Source organism: Mus caroli, unplaced genomic scaffold, assembly GCF_978045245.1.
Source record: "Mus caroli unplaced genomic scaffold, Mus_caroli_1 scaffold_8, whole genome shotgun sequence".
In the NCBI taxonomy this organism is placed as follows: domain Eukaryota; kingdom Metazoa; phylum Chordata; class Mammalia; order Rodentia; family Muridae; genus Mus; species Mus caroli.
In genome coordinates this window covers 95,247,448-95,263,654 of record NW_028227263.1, presented here as the reverse complement: position 1 = coordinate 95,263,654, position 16,207 = coordinate 95,247,448, and the positions used below count along the sequence as shown (strand labels likewise).

Below are 16,207 nucleotides of genomic sequence, written 5' to 3'. Positions count from 1 at the left end.
CTTTACTATACGAAACGTTGGTTTCTCTTCAAGCAAACAAAAGTAAAACAGCAGAAAATGAGCTGTGAAAGGCATCGGGATTAAAACTTCAAACCAAAGCCGGGCGTGGTGGCGCACGCCTTTAATCCCAGCACTCGGGAGGCAGAGGCAGGCGGATTTCTGAGTTCGAGGCCAGCCTGGTCTACAAAGTGAGTGCCAGGACAGCCAGGGCTACACAGAGAAACCCTGTCTCGATAAACCAAAAAAAAAAAAAAAAACAAAAAAACAAAAAAAAACTTCAAACCACCGAAGCTACACCACAGAAGTTAGCTGTATGTGCCCGCACATACCTATCACCATTTAGGAACCCGAGGAAGGAGGATCCCCTACGAGTCTGAGGCTGGCCTGGGCAGACAGGGAGTTCCAGATCAACCTGGGTTAGAGTGAGGCCCTAAAACAACAAAACAGAAGCAAGACAGCAAGACCCAGCTGTCACTCTTGTGTGTAACAGCACAAAGGAATCCAAGTCAGAATACAGCAGATCAGGGATAGAAAAAGGGATTTGACCACAGGAGCAAAAGAAATGATACTGCTCTCTTCAGATAACTGTATTCGTCGTTTAGACTTGTGTCCTAAATCAGAATTAAAAATTTGCATTATATATCCTTTTGCTCTATTTCTAAAATTAGGACTTAATTTTGTGAGTTATAGGCATTTAACACGGAGAAAGTGTGTTGAACCCTGGAAATTTACTAAGCAAATTATTTATTAACAAAACCATTTACTATTAAATTTAAAACACTTGAGCAGACAAAGTTGTTTTGTTTTTTTGAGACAGCTTTTCTCTTTGTGTAGCCCTGGCTGTCCTGGAACTTGCTTTGTAGACCAGGTTGGTCTTGAACTCAGAGATGTGCCTGCCTCTGCCTCCCTAGAATAAAGTAGGGTTCTTAGTCAGCGAATACTCAAAATGGTCTCCATCCAGCAAACATGAGGAAAAACAGAAACAGACAATTAAACACCTGATGACCCCAGGTTAGGGCTATTAATGTGGTCTTGATTCTCTTAACTTACTAGATCCCTTCATCATATAACCCAAAGGGATATGTTTACACTTACTGTGCTCTAAACACTTAATGGGGACTCAAGAAATGCTTTAAACTATTTGCTGTTATTTTGACTTTCAGAATAGTGACTTGTACAAAGAACAAAATTTTCTGAGCAATGCAATTTTAATGCACATAAAGGTTGGTAAACAGGGCAAAGAAAGCAAGTCTAGGGCTCTAACTCTAGCCCAGTCAGCTTTGAAGTTAACATGATGCTACCACATGTTGCTGGTTAAACAAAACTTTGTACTACTGAAGAGTGTTAGGAACCAAGTAAATCGTACAAAAAGTATCCTTCTTGGAAAACGTAAAGCTGCCTTTTCTTTTTAGGGTGAATCTAGTTTTAGTATTCTTACAAATTAGCTTTATGCAAAACAAGCTGAAAATTCGATGGCTTTAAGAATTCTTTCAAGATTAATGATGTAGCTCAGTGGTGAACACTGTCTAACATAGGCAGGGTCCTGGATAAATTACCAGAACAAAAACAACTCTCTCTCTATAATATATATAATATATATATATATTTATATAGTATAGATATTGTGCATATTACATATATCTATATTATGAACCATTTAAAATTGGCACCTGAATAATAAGGTTTTGGGAGCATGTATATAGGGAATTGGTGAGAACACTGACAATTTGTAAACTGTATAGTCAAGAAGTAGCAGGATGCTGAGCATAGAGGCTTTGGTGAGAAGTATGCTTGTTATTCCCTCTATGGGACAGGATCTGTCCAGATGCCCAGCCTGGGAACTGAGAATCTACTCTAGCATGATCCCACACTCAAGCATCATCAGGCAAGGCCAGTAGGAGGTCTGTCCAGATGCTCATCCCAGGAACCTCGAAATCTCCATCCAAGGCTTTGCGGGACCTTAGGGTCACCAGCACCTCTTCCTGCAGAAATGGCTGGGCATGGCACAAGCTCTGCAGCCTTAGGCACAGTTCTTCCCAGGACATGTCCTCCATCTTTGTGGGGACCCAAGCACCCTTTTGCAGATCATAGTGCAGCCGCGTGGCCCACGTTGTGAGCAGGTCCAGGTAGGCGTGAGACAGTGCGTGGTGGCAGCCCGCCACCGAGGCCAGGCGCTTAGCTGGCAGATGGCGGCAAAAAGCGGCCAATACCTCGGGACTTTCGAGAAGCCAGCTCAGTAGTTTCTGTGTCTCATCCGCACCCGCAGGGTCCGTGGCCTGTGCTGGCTCCGGGTCTGCCTCGCGCAGCAGCGCTTCAGCCGTCACCTCGAGCACGTGCTCCCGCGGCCCGCTCGTCCACAGCGTATCCAGGAGTTTGCGCGCGGCCGCGGAGTCGGCCCCGCCCAGCTCGTGCAGGCGCGCGTCCAGCAGCTCCGCGTGCGTGCGCAGCAGCGCGCTCCTGGGCGCGTCCCCGCCGAGGCGGCACAGTAGGCGCAGCGCGCTTCCGCGGCGCGCCAGGAGGACCAGGCGCGACTGCGGCACGTCGTCTCGGTGGTCCGCGGCGGGGCCCGGGAACAGCAAGCTCGGCAGCGCGCGGACGGCGGCGGGCGCGAGCGCGCGGTTCCGCAGCAGGCGGAGGGCGAGCCGCGCGTCCCCGGACTCCAGCGCCGCGAAACTGCGCAGCCCAAGCGGCCCTCCCCGCGCGGGGAGCCGCCTCTCGAGCGCCTCCCGCACGCGGCCGTGGCCGCGGCCCGCGAAGCGTCGGTACACGTGGAGCAGATAGCGCGCCCACTGCAGCGCCCTGCGCACCTTCTCGGCATCCCACGTGCTCACCAGCGACCCACACGACACGGCCAACAGCTCGGAGAATCGCTCGGTTTGCTGCACAAGCGGCTCCATGGCGGCCGCTTTCGCCCTGACATTCCGAGGCGCGAGCCGATTGGACGTGAGCGTGAGCGCCCGCCTCAGCGTGCTGTGCCATTGGACGACGGCCGTGTCAGTCTTGCACCAGGGTTTCCGGGACATATTGGCGCTGAAAATGAACTAGGGCAAAGTCCCAAGCTTTTACTCTGGGTCTGGGAGAGGACGCGTGAGTGCGAGTTTGAGCGCTAGGATTTTATGTGCTCTTTTGTTTTAAAAATGCCAGTGGTAGACATTTAGGCGCTTCCCCGAAAGGGAACCCATGTTCATCATTATTAGCAGTGCGGATGTGATCTGCTTGCGAACTCAAAGCTCTTAAATGGCCCGTTTTCCTGGTACTTGTGGAACCAGGACCCTCTCACGCTGTGCTGTGAGTTCCCGGACTTTTTTCCTTTTTCCTTATTTATATTGTTTATTGATTCTGAGGAAACCTATCACTAAATTGTGCAAGCAGCCTTTCAGTTTGCAATCCTGCCTCGACTAACCTAGTGACTGGCAGCACTATCCTGAGGCTTACTAGCTATGCAGTAAATGAAAGTTTAAGCTCAAAATTAATCTACATATTTATGCTAGACTCTGAATAGTTCTGGGCATTCTTATCAGAACATATAGTTAAGCCAGTTTTGTTTAGTTTTTAACCATTAGCCCAGACTATAGTGTTTGGCCTTGTGATTTTATTTTAGTCCGTGTGATGGGTTTTAAAGTTTCAGGTGGTAGCTGTTAGGAATTACAGAGGTCACTGGTTCATCCACTTACTGAATACTAAGTCACGTGGTGTGATAGCCAGTGAAGTACAGGACTGGCGCAGCTGAGATTAAGTGTAGTTAAATGCTACCCTGTCCCACAGGAAACACTAATGTTCCTTAGAGACACTTTCAACTTGATAATGTGGTAGACAAAAATAAGAGTCACCAGATCTTAGATGTTAGGGAAAGCCCCATTAAACCTTCCTTTCAACTGAATGCCCAAAGAACACACCTCTGAAAACGCTTCAAGGCCATGGGAACCATTAATAAACCTTAAGCCACCAGAGTGAAAACCAGATCTAATCCAGGATGAGAAAGAAGTCCAAAACAGCTTCATTTCCAAGTGGCTGGGACAGTTCAGAGAAATATCACCGGTACTCACCTTTTCAAAACCAATATTATGTTAAATCTCAGTACCACAGTGAGTAATTATTTGTTTCACAGTAGCCATCTTTTATTAAGTAGCTATGCATCCCTACAACAGTTTCCCATCAGAAGAATGCACTTTGGATTTCGAACCAGTTTTCCATTTAATTTGGAACAATCCATGTAGAGGCTGAAAGATGATAAACACTTTAATTTCAAGAAACCTATGCACTTGAGGCAGACATTAGGAGGACCCCTGTAAGTGTAATTCAAATCAGATATTGTGTAATTTTAAAGTGCCAGGTGTGGTGATTTTAAAGACCAATTGGGAATGGATAGGAGAGCACTGGAAGGCTATATGGACTGATCTTTGATTTAGGCTGCACAAATATTTGCACCATCAGAGGATAGTGGAAAATCACGTGAGAGGAATCACACAAGTTAAAATGTCAGTGTAAGACGTGAGTACTGTATGCTGAGAATGCCAGGAACAACCTTCCACCTGCTGGTCACACTCTGCAAATCCCCAATATGTAGTAAATAAGAACAGAAAATGGAAGCCCAGTGTTAGGAAACTTTTATTAAAATAGCATTTCATTCAAACACAGGAATGAGCAACATAAACAACTAACATAAGATACTTTCACCAAGAGCTTCCCTCAGGACTCTAGAGAAGATGGAAGCCATATATGTGCCATACTGGGGTAGGTTTTTGTTGCTGACTTTCAGTATGTACTCCGTGGTGTTTTCAGTAAGATGTCCTCCATCGGCTTTGGTGTTTAAATACCCTAGTTGGTACCACTGCTTGAGAAGGTGTGGCCTTAGGTTAGGCTTCCAGAACTTAGAACATCAACTACTTCCAATTTCATCCTTTTCTGTTTCATGTTTGCAGGTGAGCGTGCCAACTCTTAGCTTCCTTCCTCTGCTGCCTTGCCTGTCTCCTGCCGTGATGGACTCTTGCTCTCCTAGAACCCTCAACCGTAAGCATAAATAAAACCTGCTATAAGTTGCTGTGGTCATGATGTTTTATTGTAGCATCAGAAAGTTAACCTGTACTTTGGGATATCGGTCAGCTCCACCCTCAGGGCCAGAAAATGTTAACTGACTAGTCTAGGAATCCAGCTGTAAGCCTCTCTCTATAACACTCTCTACGAAATAAAATAAGTTCAGAAGTGGCCAGAGGAATTATCTATAGTCATTAGGCCTACAGTGTTCAGAAAAAAAAAAATCTTACTCTAAAGTTAGTAATTAGTCTAAGCTGAACACCAGGCATGCTTATGGGAGAGTTTCTTTGTCAGGAAGAAAAGTTGAACAGTCCTTAATCTGAATCTGCTTATAAATACCTTATATATTTCTAATTGCTTTTGTCAATCTTGTGGGGCTTTTCAAATTTATTTAATTTAAATGTATGTAGCTAAAGAAGCCCTTGCTGTGATGGATTCTATCCCTCTGAAACCATAGGCAAGGATGAGTTGGTCATGGTATTTTATTACAGCAACAGGAAAGTAAATGATGCAGGCAGTAAGCGGACCAGTGAGAGGGGAGATGTGAGAGGATAAAGGATGGTGAATATAAAGGAAGTAAAAATGGTAGATATATGATGATGTCTTAATGAACCTATTGTTTTGAAACAAATTACTGTCATTTTTATTTATAGGATTGCATTCCAAAGAGTTTTCTTTTTTTCCGTTTAAGCCTAGTGTTTTCTATGTGCCTCTCAAATGTTCTTTACTGGAGTGTCTTTTGCCTGGATGTGAAAAGACTGGAAACATTGCTCAAACACAAGCCAGAAGCCACGCTGCATGGTAATGGAAAGTGTGCATTGTGTTTCCTATTATCTGACCTAGGCTTTTGTAAATAGAAAGGGGGAAAATTATCCACTTGCCCTCTCCTTCATTAATGTGTTTTCTTCTTTCTTTCCCCACTGTCCTGAGCAGAGGATAGCTCATCATCATGTTAGCTCCTTGCCCTTGCCCTTTGATTTTCTGCTGAAGTAATCAGTATGAGGCCTTAGCAAACAAGCAGGGGGACCAACGGCAGGCTCTGGCTTCTAAGGCTGATGCATCTTTTTTCTGCCTCTGTTCTGCCCGATGTTCCCCCTAGCAGTCCTCTGGACTTCCTGCATGTGGGGTCATACTTACTGACTGCTTTTGCCTTGCCCAGAATTTTATACATGTTCTTCTGTTTGTTTATCTTCAAAATCTCTCATGAGTCTGCCCTTATTTTCTGATAAGATCTCAACAGAGTCAATTGCTCAAATTCTCAGTCATTTTTATAAGTCATGTGAGTTCATGAGTCATAACATTTTCCTTCTACATTCATCTAGCTAGTGATGAGTACTTTAATGAATGTATTCTAAAATACCTAACATTGACATATGAGCTGCCAGTCTGTGACAGAAGTCATCATTACAGCAAGTATATGACAGGTGATGTGAAATCATCCCATAATGTAATTAACTAGAGGTGAATAAAGCATTCTATTAACAGTGTGGCATGGTGGAGGTGTCGGAACAGGGCGGATGGTGAAGACTTTAGAACACCTTCTGCAGTTTAAAATTATTTCTTTTATAATTAATAACTTGTCTGTTTGTCTGACTTTCTTTTCTTTCTTTCTCTTTCCTTCCTTCTTTGCTTTCTTTCTCCTTTCTTTCCTTCTTTCTTCCTTTCTTTCTTTCTTTCTTTCTTTCTTTCTTTCTTTCTTCCTTCCTTCCCTTCCCTTCCCTTCCCTTCCCTTCCCTTCCCTTCCCTTCCCTTCCCTTCCATTTTTCCCCCTTCTTTTGTTTTCCCCCTTCAGTAAGAAAGGAAATGAACTGTTTTATTTTGAATTAGAAGATAGCTTTCATGTAGATATATGACACTGTTTGCATGCCTTCATTTTTGTATGTTGATGTATGAGCACCTGCCAGGAAGGAGTTTTTGTTTCTGGTTCAATAACTTTTAAGTGTCTGCTGTTCCCATTTTCAAGTCTCCCAAAACTTTTATGTGGATTCTTTAGGCACATTTTTTTCATTATTTCTCAGCCTTCTTTTTTCCTGGATGGCTGAAAGTTCCAGACATATAACACAAAATGTCCTAAGAGATTTGTGTGTGTGTGTGTGTGTGTGTGTGTGTGTGCTAAGCAAATAGAAATTGAAAAGTGTGTACATATATAAACTCACTTTAATTCCCCTTTCATAATGATAGATGAAACTAATTTTTCTAATTAGTGTCTTACAAAGTAGCAAATATAGTGAGAAATTGCCACAAAAGCTGTTGTATTTAATTACTTCCAGACCTAATCTGGGTTATGAGATTGGGCTGCTCTGCTAATAGCATTAATGTCAAGGAATGTTCTCACAAGAGATTCCTGGTATTTCAAAATAAACTGGCTGAAACCAGCAAAAAGTGATTAAAATAAAGTTTGCAATATTACAAATACATTTAACTGGAGGGTAACATTTTTATAGCATTGTTTCTTTGTTAATTGTCAACATTTTAGTAGTAGGGATGACCTCAAAAAAGTAAAATAAATGTTTAAAATAAAAAGGGAAAATAATTGTTAGGATGCTGCAGAAAATATCCAGTCACATTTACAGAAGATGGCCCCTGTGAAGGGAGAGAAAAGTGTTTGAAGCAAAATGATTGTATAGCTTAGTTTTTTTTTTTTTCTTTCATTTTATTCTTTTGACGAGCATAATGAATATGGCCATTTTTAAAGTCCCCATGTTGATCTCTAGCAAATCTGCACATGTTCCTGCTGCTTTTCCTTGTAGAATACAGAGCATCTCCATCCCTTGCTTAATTGGTACAATTTTGTTATTGTGGCTTTTAAAATAAAATTCTCAAATTGTAGGTGTGTGGATGTTTTGCCCAAGTTTGTGTCTGCTCACCATGTTCAAGCCTTGTGTCATGGCAGCCAGAAGAGGGTACTTGATCTTCTAGAATTAGAATTACATGTAGCTGTGAGGTGCCACATGATTTTTAGGAGCTGAACCTGAGCCTTCTTCAAGAGCACAGTGGTTTGAATCACTGAGACATCTCTCTAGCCCCAACATTTATGTTTTATTGCTGCTGTTCTGAGAGCAGAAGACCTTCACTAGTGAGCAGCATGCAAATCAGCATGCTGACTGTACCTCTATCCACTTGCAGGTTTCCCTCCTCCCTGCTAAGTCTGACCAATAGAAAATGCTTTGAAATTAGAACAAGACATTATTGAGGGCAATGCAGGCTAGAGAATAGGAATAAATAGTAATAAGAATATTAATAAAGGCAAGTTTACTTTATAATGGTAAATAATTGGAACTATTAGAGACTTTAATCTGAGTAATAGTAAAGACTACAATCAATTATATAATTCTAAGCAAAATCACACTTCATGATGAAATAATTTATTAACAAGATACTCTTTTCAAAAGAAAACTATTTCTTCATATCAAATAGTATTTTTAAGTTGGTCTTGGTTACAGACCTTCTGAAGTATTGATGAAATATTTCACGGTTGGGGTCACTACAACATGAGAGACTGTACTAAAGGGTTGCAGCATTAGGAAGGTTGAGAACCACTGGTCTAAGTCATATTTTCCAGTAAAATTGTTTTGAGTGCTAATCATTTAGTTTGTGGTTATCTTATTATTAAGAACACAAACAAAGTGAAAAACCCTCCTTAGGGTTTATCTATCACTCTGTCTTTTGGCATTCATGCCTTTTCAGGATTGGAGGTGGTTAGAAATGCTGATCCTTGGACTCCCATCTCTCTCCCATAACCAAAGCCAAAGAAAAGGTTATGCCCGTGGACTGTTGACCGTTTCTGTAAGTTTTTCCTGGTCAGAAGTTTTCTCTGAATACCTTTTTTTTTTTTTTCTGTGAGCTTTTCATGGAGGCAGTGCACTGCCATTGTGCCTGTGGTGTTTTGACTGACTCCTGTGAGCCCTGAGCTCTCAACCCCAGGTGCAGTTCAGACTGACTCACATAGCACATGGTCTTCTTTTCATTTGTATTCACTCATTTCCTTAGGAGAGTATATTATTGTAGTTAAACATTTGGATATAAATTTATTGTTTTATATATAATATATATATATATATATACATATATATATATATGTCAGACAGTAAAGGAGTTCTTGTTCCCCTCTCCTCTTTAAAACAAAAAAAGAAAAAAAAGAAAGCCTAGATGGAATGAAGAAAGGGAGAGGGGGAAAAGGTAGGAAGGAAGGGACAGAAGAGGAAGGAAGGAGAGAAAAGGGGGTAAGTAGACAGCTAATCTCATTCAAACAAGTGGCTTCAAATTGCTTCATGTTTTGTTGTGGGGAAACAAACAAACAAACACTTTTAAACCAATCAAACGTAGGCATGAGTTGAATCTTGCTATGCATTTGTTTTTAAAGGCAAAGTTAACCCAGGGTTGCCTCAAGCTCCTAATTTCTCAATTCCTCTACCATTCAAGTATTAGGAGTCTAGATGTGTATCACTCTGCCGTGACCAGCTTAACCTGCTTAGATGATGTGTGATACCACATAATCTCTTTAAAGTCATTCATTTTCCCCAATGACAATGCGAGCCCCTGGTCAGCTGGAGTCTCACCCTTGCCTTTAGATAGCGAATGCCTGACACACAGAACTGCTAGAATGAGGGAAACCATGCCCATGAAGAAGTCAAGCAGGAGAGAGCTGGGGTAGGAAGGCTTCTGGTCTCTGTTTGAAAGGATGGCAATGTCATTACTACAGGGGTTTCTTGTGGTGATACTCAGTATCAAAGCGGAGGCAGTTAGTCATCAGACAGAACATATTTTATGTGACCCTCAAGAGATGTCCATCAGTAAATGGTCGATGTATTTTAACAAAGAAACTACATCTCTTTTTTTTTTTTTCCTTCCAAATTTGGTCTTCTGTTCATGATGTCAGGGGCCATGGCCATTGTGACTAGTGCAGAGTATTACTCTTCCTGACAGCCCGGCATTGTGGTTGGCACAATTCTTAAGGCCAGTGGTCACCATGGTCACAGCAGGTAGACAAAGGTTTCTTAAGCAAAGCTCTCCCAACCCTCCCAGGTCCCTGTAAAGTTCTCTCACTTTGGGTTTGGAGTGCTACTCATTTCAGTATTCTGTCTGGTCTGCTGTGACAGATACCAACTTAGATCATTTTTAAAGTCTACTACAAATATTTTGTGAAAAATAAAATGAGGAGGGTTTCCCATTTGTGAAATGTCAGAGTTCCAGTAATAAAAATGTCAAGAAGTTTTCTCATGATTTGATAAAGTAATCATTTTTGTCATTTTAAGTAGCCCCATACCAAAAGAAAACTGGTTCAGTGTCCACATGAATGAGAGGTTCAGGAAACATGCCATTTGTTCTGTCCATAAAGCTGCAGAGTTAATACCTCTGTTTTCCACTGAGAGGCTTGGATGCCTGCCTATGACTCTTCCATCCTGCAACAGCATCCACCTTGATGCAGAACCCCAAAAGCTTTGTGATTCACTTCTTCATCTAGCCATGTACTTAACAAGCATACATTTGGTACCACGATAAAGACACAATCTCATGCCTATTTTTTCTTGTGATTTTGGTTGTGAGAGTGGGTGAGCTATCTTTCCAGCCTTCAGCCCTGCTTCCTCACACTCACAGTTTGTAGGTAAGATAGATGGAAAAGTACACTGCAATGCTGTGTGGAAAATGAGAAATCAAAGAAAACATAAAGAACACAGGAAACAGCTGCTCCTCCCAGAGCTCAAAGATCCTAAGAAAGTTGAGGATGGAGATGCTTCTAGATGAACAAATGTCCTCAACCGGAAAGCAAAATATGAAATATCTTTCTTACTAGCATCAGTGAAGATCAGGAGCTGTGAAGATGTGAGACATTTAGGATTTTGCGACAGTATTTTATGTTGTATGTATGATTGATGTATACACAGTATGGCTTATATTTTATAATGAAGTTATCTGTTCATTGACACTTTTCCTCAATTTTGATTGATTTCCTCTTGAGTTCAATTTCCCTTTTTTTTTTTTTTTTTGACTGTGGCTAATGAAACAAATTTCCCCATTCTCCAAGAGTGTTGCTTTTCAATGATAGGACACAAAAGAAACCAGGGTAATGCCAAGGAGAAACATACCAGCGTATGATAACTTAGAGGTAAGTGGTAGGTGGCTATGTGCATCAGTGCACAATTTTGGATCTGTGCCATTAATGTATTTGTCCTGATTTTTAGTCATATGTGAAAAGGTTAGAAGTCATAGTGGGAGATATATTTCCACACAGTTCATTGTAGTCATATTACATTATATATGATTAAACCTTGGGTCCAAATCAACTTGTTTTTAGATGAAGTGACAGGTGATACAGGTTAACCTCATTTATAAGTCTGGCACACCAGCTAGCATCTGTTTTAGTGAAATCTATTTGTATTTTACCAGATGAAATGGTCATAGAATGATCATAGAATGAAACCATCACCATGTTAAACATGTCATCATCATGACGTGTTAAAAATTACATTTCTACTCTTGAGTTTCAATTTGTGAAATTAGAGACAGTGCATAAAAGTATAACCAAAGAGTTTTACGATTCCTGTGTTATTGATATCTGTGACATTCATTTATTCAGTGATTATACATGCAGTGCCCACTCCATGCCTCATGGTGTTCAGAGTGCTGGGAATTTAGTGGCATAAAGGATATACAAGGTATGGCTATCAAAATAGTTAATATGAAAATTTTTATTAAGTGAACTTTTCAGAATTAAGATTATTTTTTTTAAAAAAATAGATTGAGAAACAGACTACACAAATGTATAATGGAGGAAAATTACTTAATTACTTAATTCTAGCTTAAGTAGAAAAGCCATCTCAGCCTACTGGGTACATAATAAGTGAGCTTTCAGGGACAAGCAGCATGTTTTATAGAAGACTTTAGTCTTTTCCCACAGGTTTCAGACATTTTCCAGAATTACACAGGAAACACGTGTACTTATGCTGCACATGGAAAATCAGAACAGCCCTTGAATTTTCACCTGGAATTGCTCTTATTCTCTCTCTCTCTCTCTCTCTCTCTCTCTCTCTCTCTCTCTCTCTCACTCTGTGTGTGTGTGTGTGTGTGTGTGTGTGTGTGTATGCACATGCTACTATAGTATCAGAAAAAGAGAACAAATACTGACACAGCTCTTTGGCTCTTTGGGTCCTCAATTGAGTAGGTGATGCCCACCCCTACTGGTTATCAGGAAATTCTTCGTTCATTTATTCAAATACTCACATCTTCTAGAAGCAGCACCCTTGCAAACACACCCAGAAATAGTTTTAACACTTGCCCCTGATAGCCATGTGTCCATTGACACATGAAGTTAGCCATAACATACTGTGAAAATGAAATTATTCCTAGACAGTCTGACAGTAACAACAGATTTCCCAAGGTCATTTATGAGGACTATTATTCCGACAATTGCCATTGGCTTTTTAGCCTACCTGTGGGATGTCTGCATTGATTCCCATTGGACCTGTGTCTCTGTGTGTATATGTGTGTGTTCATATATATATATATTTGTATGGTTGTGAACATCAAACTCAGGAACTGACTCATACTAAACACTTCTTTACTGGTAATGAATATTCTCTCCTACAACACTGTGCATGTCCTCAGACTATCGAGCACTAGCCTAAAGAGCTTCACATGGCTTCCTGTGTGTTCATGTCATCATCTGCTGTGACATTCTCCAAAGATGAACAGCAGACAGGGGAGGCTGGAATTTATCTGCCAGCTTTGCTACTCTTGAACCATATTTTTAAAACCCTTTCATTCATGTAGGTAGCACCTGTAAGCAGGTAACAGTGGAAGCCGGATACCCAAGAGCTAGAGTTACAGGCAATTATTCATGGGCCAGTAAGGGAATCAGGAATGAAAGTCTGGTCAAGGTTGACAAGCCCTTTTAACTACCGAGCCATCTCTCTAGCCATCAAGAAATAGGAAGGTTTCTTAATGACTTTCTGGAATATTTATCACTTGCTTTCATCTTTAGGTTTATTGCATGTCTTCTAATCTCCACTCCTTTTGTTCCCCTCCAGAATAAGTCAATAGGTATTATTTCCATTCCTACTGGGATGGGGGACAGAGAAGAGGAAGGTAGCATACAGATGGGGGGACAACGAGGCATATAATTGGTTACTCACTTAAGAAAATGGATAGTTCATGTTAGGGATGATGTGAAAAATTTAGTAACTCAGGAAACACCCACTGTTACAGATACTTTCCTGTTTCCATGATAATATAAAAACAAAAATTGTAGTGGAGAATTCTTTAAATCTGACTTGGTTGTTTTCAATGGAGTAAAATATCAAGGTCATAATTAGATATTTTTAATCTCCTTAAGTGAGACAATTGCTTCATTCCCCTTCCACCCAGGTAGGTTACATTTCCATCACTGGACTCTGGCTTCCTAGGGTAAAGAATCTGAGTTGAATAAAAGGTTATCTTTGGAAACATTCCCAGTGAGTAACTGAAATATATAAAGAAAATACTGATTTTGAGAAACACAAACACCCAAGCAAATAAAGAAAAACTACTGTTTGACATTTGGTCTAGTTTTATTTCTGCTGCTGTGATAAAATACTGATGAAAAGCAGCTTAGGGGATGAAAAGTTTGCCTGGCTTACAAATCTAGCTTACAGTCTTATCATTGAGGGGACGTTAAGGCAGCAATTCTAATAGCTGTTCACATGACATCTGCAGACAAGAAGAAAAAGAAACAAATGGATAGATTCTTGTTTGATCGTGTGTAGTTCAATTTTTTTAACTTTTACACAGTTCAATATTGCCTTCTTAGGGAAAGTTGATGTCCACATAGGTTGAGTCTTTCCACATTGTTAAATCAAGACACTCCCCCAGAGACATGCCCACAGGCCAGTCTGATCTAGGCAAATTCTTAATTGAAGTGCTCTTCTCATGTGGTCCTAGGTTGTGTTAAGGTGGCAGAGTGTTTTTTCTTTGAGAAAATTATTAAGATGGAAAAAGTTATCCAAATTAACTAAAAGATCGAGATAGAATATCCAAATTAGCAAAGTCAGAAATGGGACATAACAACAGACACTGAGAAAAAAGACATATTTTAAAAGCTCTACTCTTGACAATTTAGAAAAATCTAAAAAAAATGGATAGTTTTGTAAATGGATAACCAATTACCAAAGTTAAATTAAGATCACAAAAATAATTTAAAAGTCTGCTTAAATTATAGAAGCAGCAATTAGAAATCCTGCCCTATCCCCCTCCCCCCCAAAAAAAAGCCAGGGCCAGATGATTTTAGCACAGAATTCCATACAACTTCCAAAGAAGTGTTAATGCTAGTACTCCTCAAATTATTCCTCAAAGTAGAAACAGAAGGACAGAAGGGACATTGCCCAATTCATTTTTTGAGGCCATAGTTGCCTTGATACATAAACCATATAAAGACCCAATAAAGAAAGAGAATTACAAACCAATTTCCTCATGAACATGGATACAAAAATACTCAATAAAACACCTGTAAAAGATATCGAAGAACACATCATAAAGAACATCTACTATGATCAAGTAGGCTTTGTCCTATAGATATAGGAATAGTTCAACATACATAGATTACTATATGTAACCCACCACATAAACAAACTGCAAGATGGAAACCACATAAATGTCTCTGTAGATGCAGAAAAGCCCTCTGATAAACTCAGATACCCCATCATCATAAAATCCCTGGAGAGATTAGAGATACAAGGGATATACTCAACATAATAAGACAGTTTGTAGCAAGCCTATAGCAAATATCAACATAAATGGAGAGAAACTCAAAGCAGTTTCATTAAAAGCAGGAACAAGGCAAGGTTGTCCACTCTCTCCATACTTTTTCAATATAGTACTTGAAGTCTTAGTGAGAGCATCTAAGACCACTGAAGTTTACCAAGTGATAAAAATTGGAAAGGAAGATGTCCAAGTATCTTTATCTGTAGATATCATGATAGAATACAAAAGTGACCCTTAAAAAATTCTCTCAGGAAATTCCTGCAGCTGATAAAACACTTCCAGCAAAGTAACTATATACTAAGTTAACTCACAGAAATCAGTAGCCCTTGATATACAAATGACAAATAGACTGAGAAAGACCTTTTACAATAGACCCAAGTGATATAAAATAACTCGGGGCAGCTAACCAAGCCAGTGAAAGACTTGTATGATAAAACCTTAAGACATTGAAGAAAGAAATCGGAGAAGATAACAGAAGATGGAAAGATCTCCTATGCTCATGGAATGGGAGGATTAACATAGTAAAATTGGATATCCTAGCAAGGCAGTCTACAGATTCATTGAAATCCCCATCAAAATTTCAACAAATTTCTTTGTACATTTTGAATGGGAAAATTTCAGTTTCTATGGAAACATAATATCCAGGATAGTTAAAACAATTATGAATAATAAAAGAACTGCTTGATGTATCAACATCCCCAATTGCAAATTGTACTATAGAGTTATAGCAATAAAAACAGTATGGTATTAACATTAAAACAGTCACTGTGACCAGTGGAATTGAATTGGAGACCCAGATATAAATCCACACACCTATGGTCACCTGATTTTATATGAAGAAGCCAGAAATACACAATGGAATGAAAAGATAACATCTTCGACAAGTGGTGCTGGTTAAAGTGCATGGCTGCATGTAGAACAATCCAAATGGACCAAAGCCTTAACATAGATGGATATACAGTGAATCTGATAGAGCAGAAAGTGGGGAGTAACTTTGAACTCATTGGCACAGGTGAAGGCTTTCTGAATGGAACACCATTAGCACAGGTACTGAGATCAACAATAAATGGCTCATGAATCTGAAAAGCTGCAGAGCAAAGGACACTGTCATTTGAACAGAGAGGCAGCCTACAGAATGGGGAAAGATTTTTACCAACTACACTTCTGATAAATGGCTATAATCCAAAATATTTAAAGAACTCAAAAAACTAGATATCATGACAGTAAATAACCAGCTAAAAAGTGGGCTATATTTCTAAACAGAATTCTCAATAGAAGAATCTCAAATGGCTGAGAAACACTTAAAGAAATGTTCAACATTCTCATTCACCATGAAAATGCAAAACTACTGTGGTATTTTATCTCACACCCTTCAGAATAGCGAAGGTTCATAAAACAAGTGACTTTTGCTTGTAAGAATGTGGAAGAATTGACAGGG

General features: G+C 40.1%; 2 protein-coding genes across 5 annotated transcripts in view; one reads left to right on the top strand and one right to left on the bottom strand.

The window, feature by feature from the left end:
- Positions 1 to 204: 204 nt before the first annotated feature.
- Fancf (FA complementation group F) lies at positions 205 to 2,897 on the bottom strand. Its single transcript, XM_021167623.3, is given in 2 exon segments — positions 205 to 1,897; positions 1,899 to 2,897. Coding segments are annotated over 2 exon segments (1,047 nt in total). The 3' UTR covers positions 205 to 1,849.
- Positions 2,759 to 16,207, top strand: part of Gas2 (growth arrest specific 2) — a 127,818-nt gene continuing 114,369 nt past the window's right edge. The window contains exons 1-3 of one of the 4 annotated variants that reach the window (XM_029479603.2): positions 2,759 to 3,288; positions 4,923 to 5,010; positions 5,726 to 5,835. The gene's annotated coding sequence lies outside the window, so the exon portion shown is untranslated. The remainder of the gene's footprint in view (positions 3,289 to 4,922; positions 5,011 to 5,725; positions 5,836 to 16,207) is intronic. The other 3 variants (XM_085841702.1, XM_021167625.3, XM_085841701.1) reach the window with 3 other exon arrangements.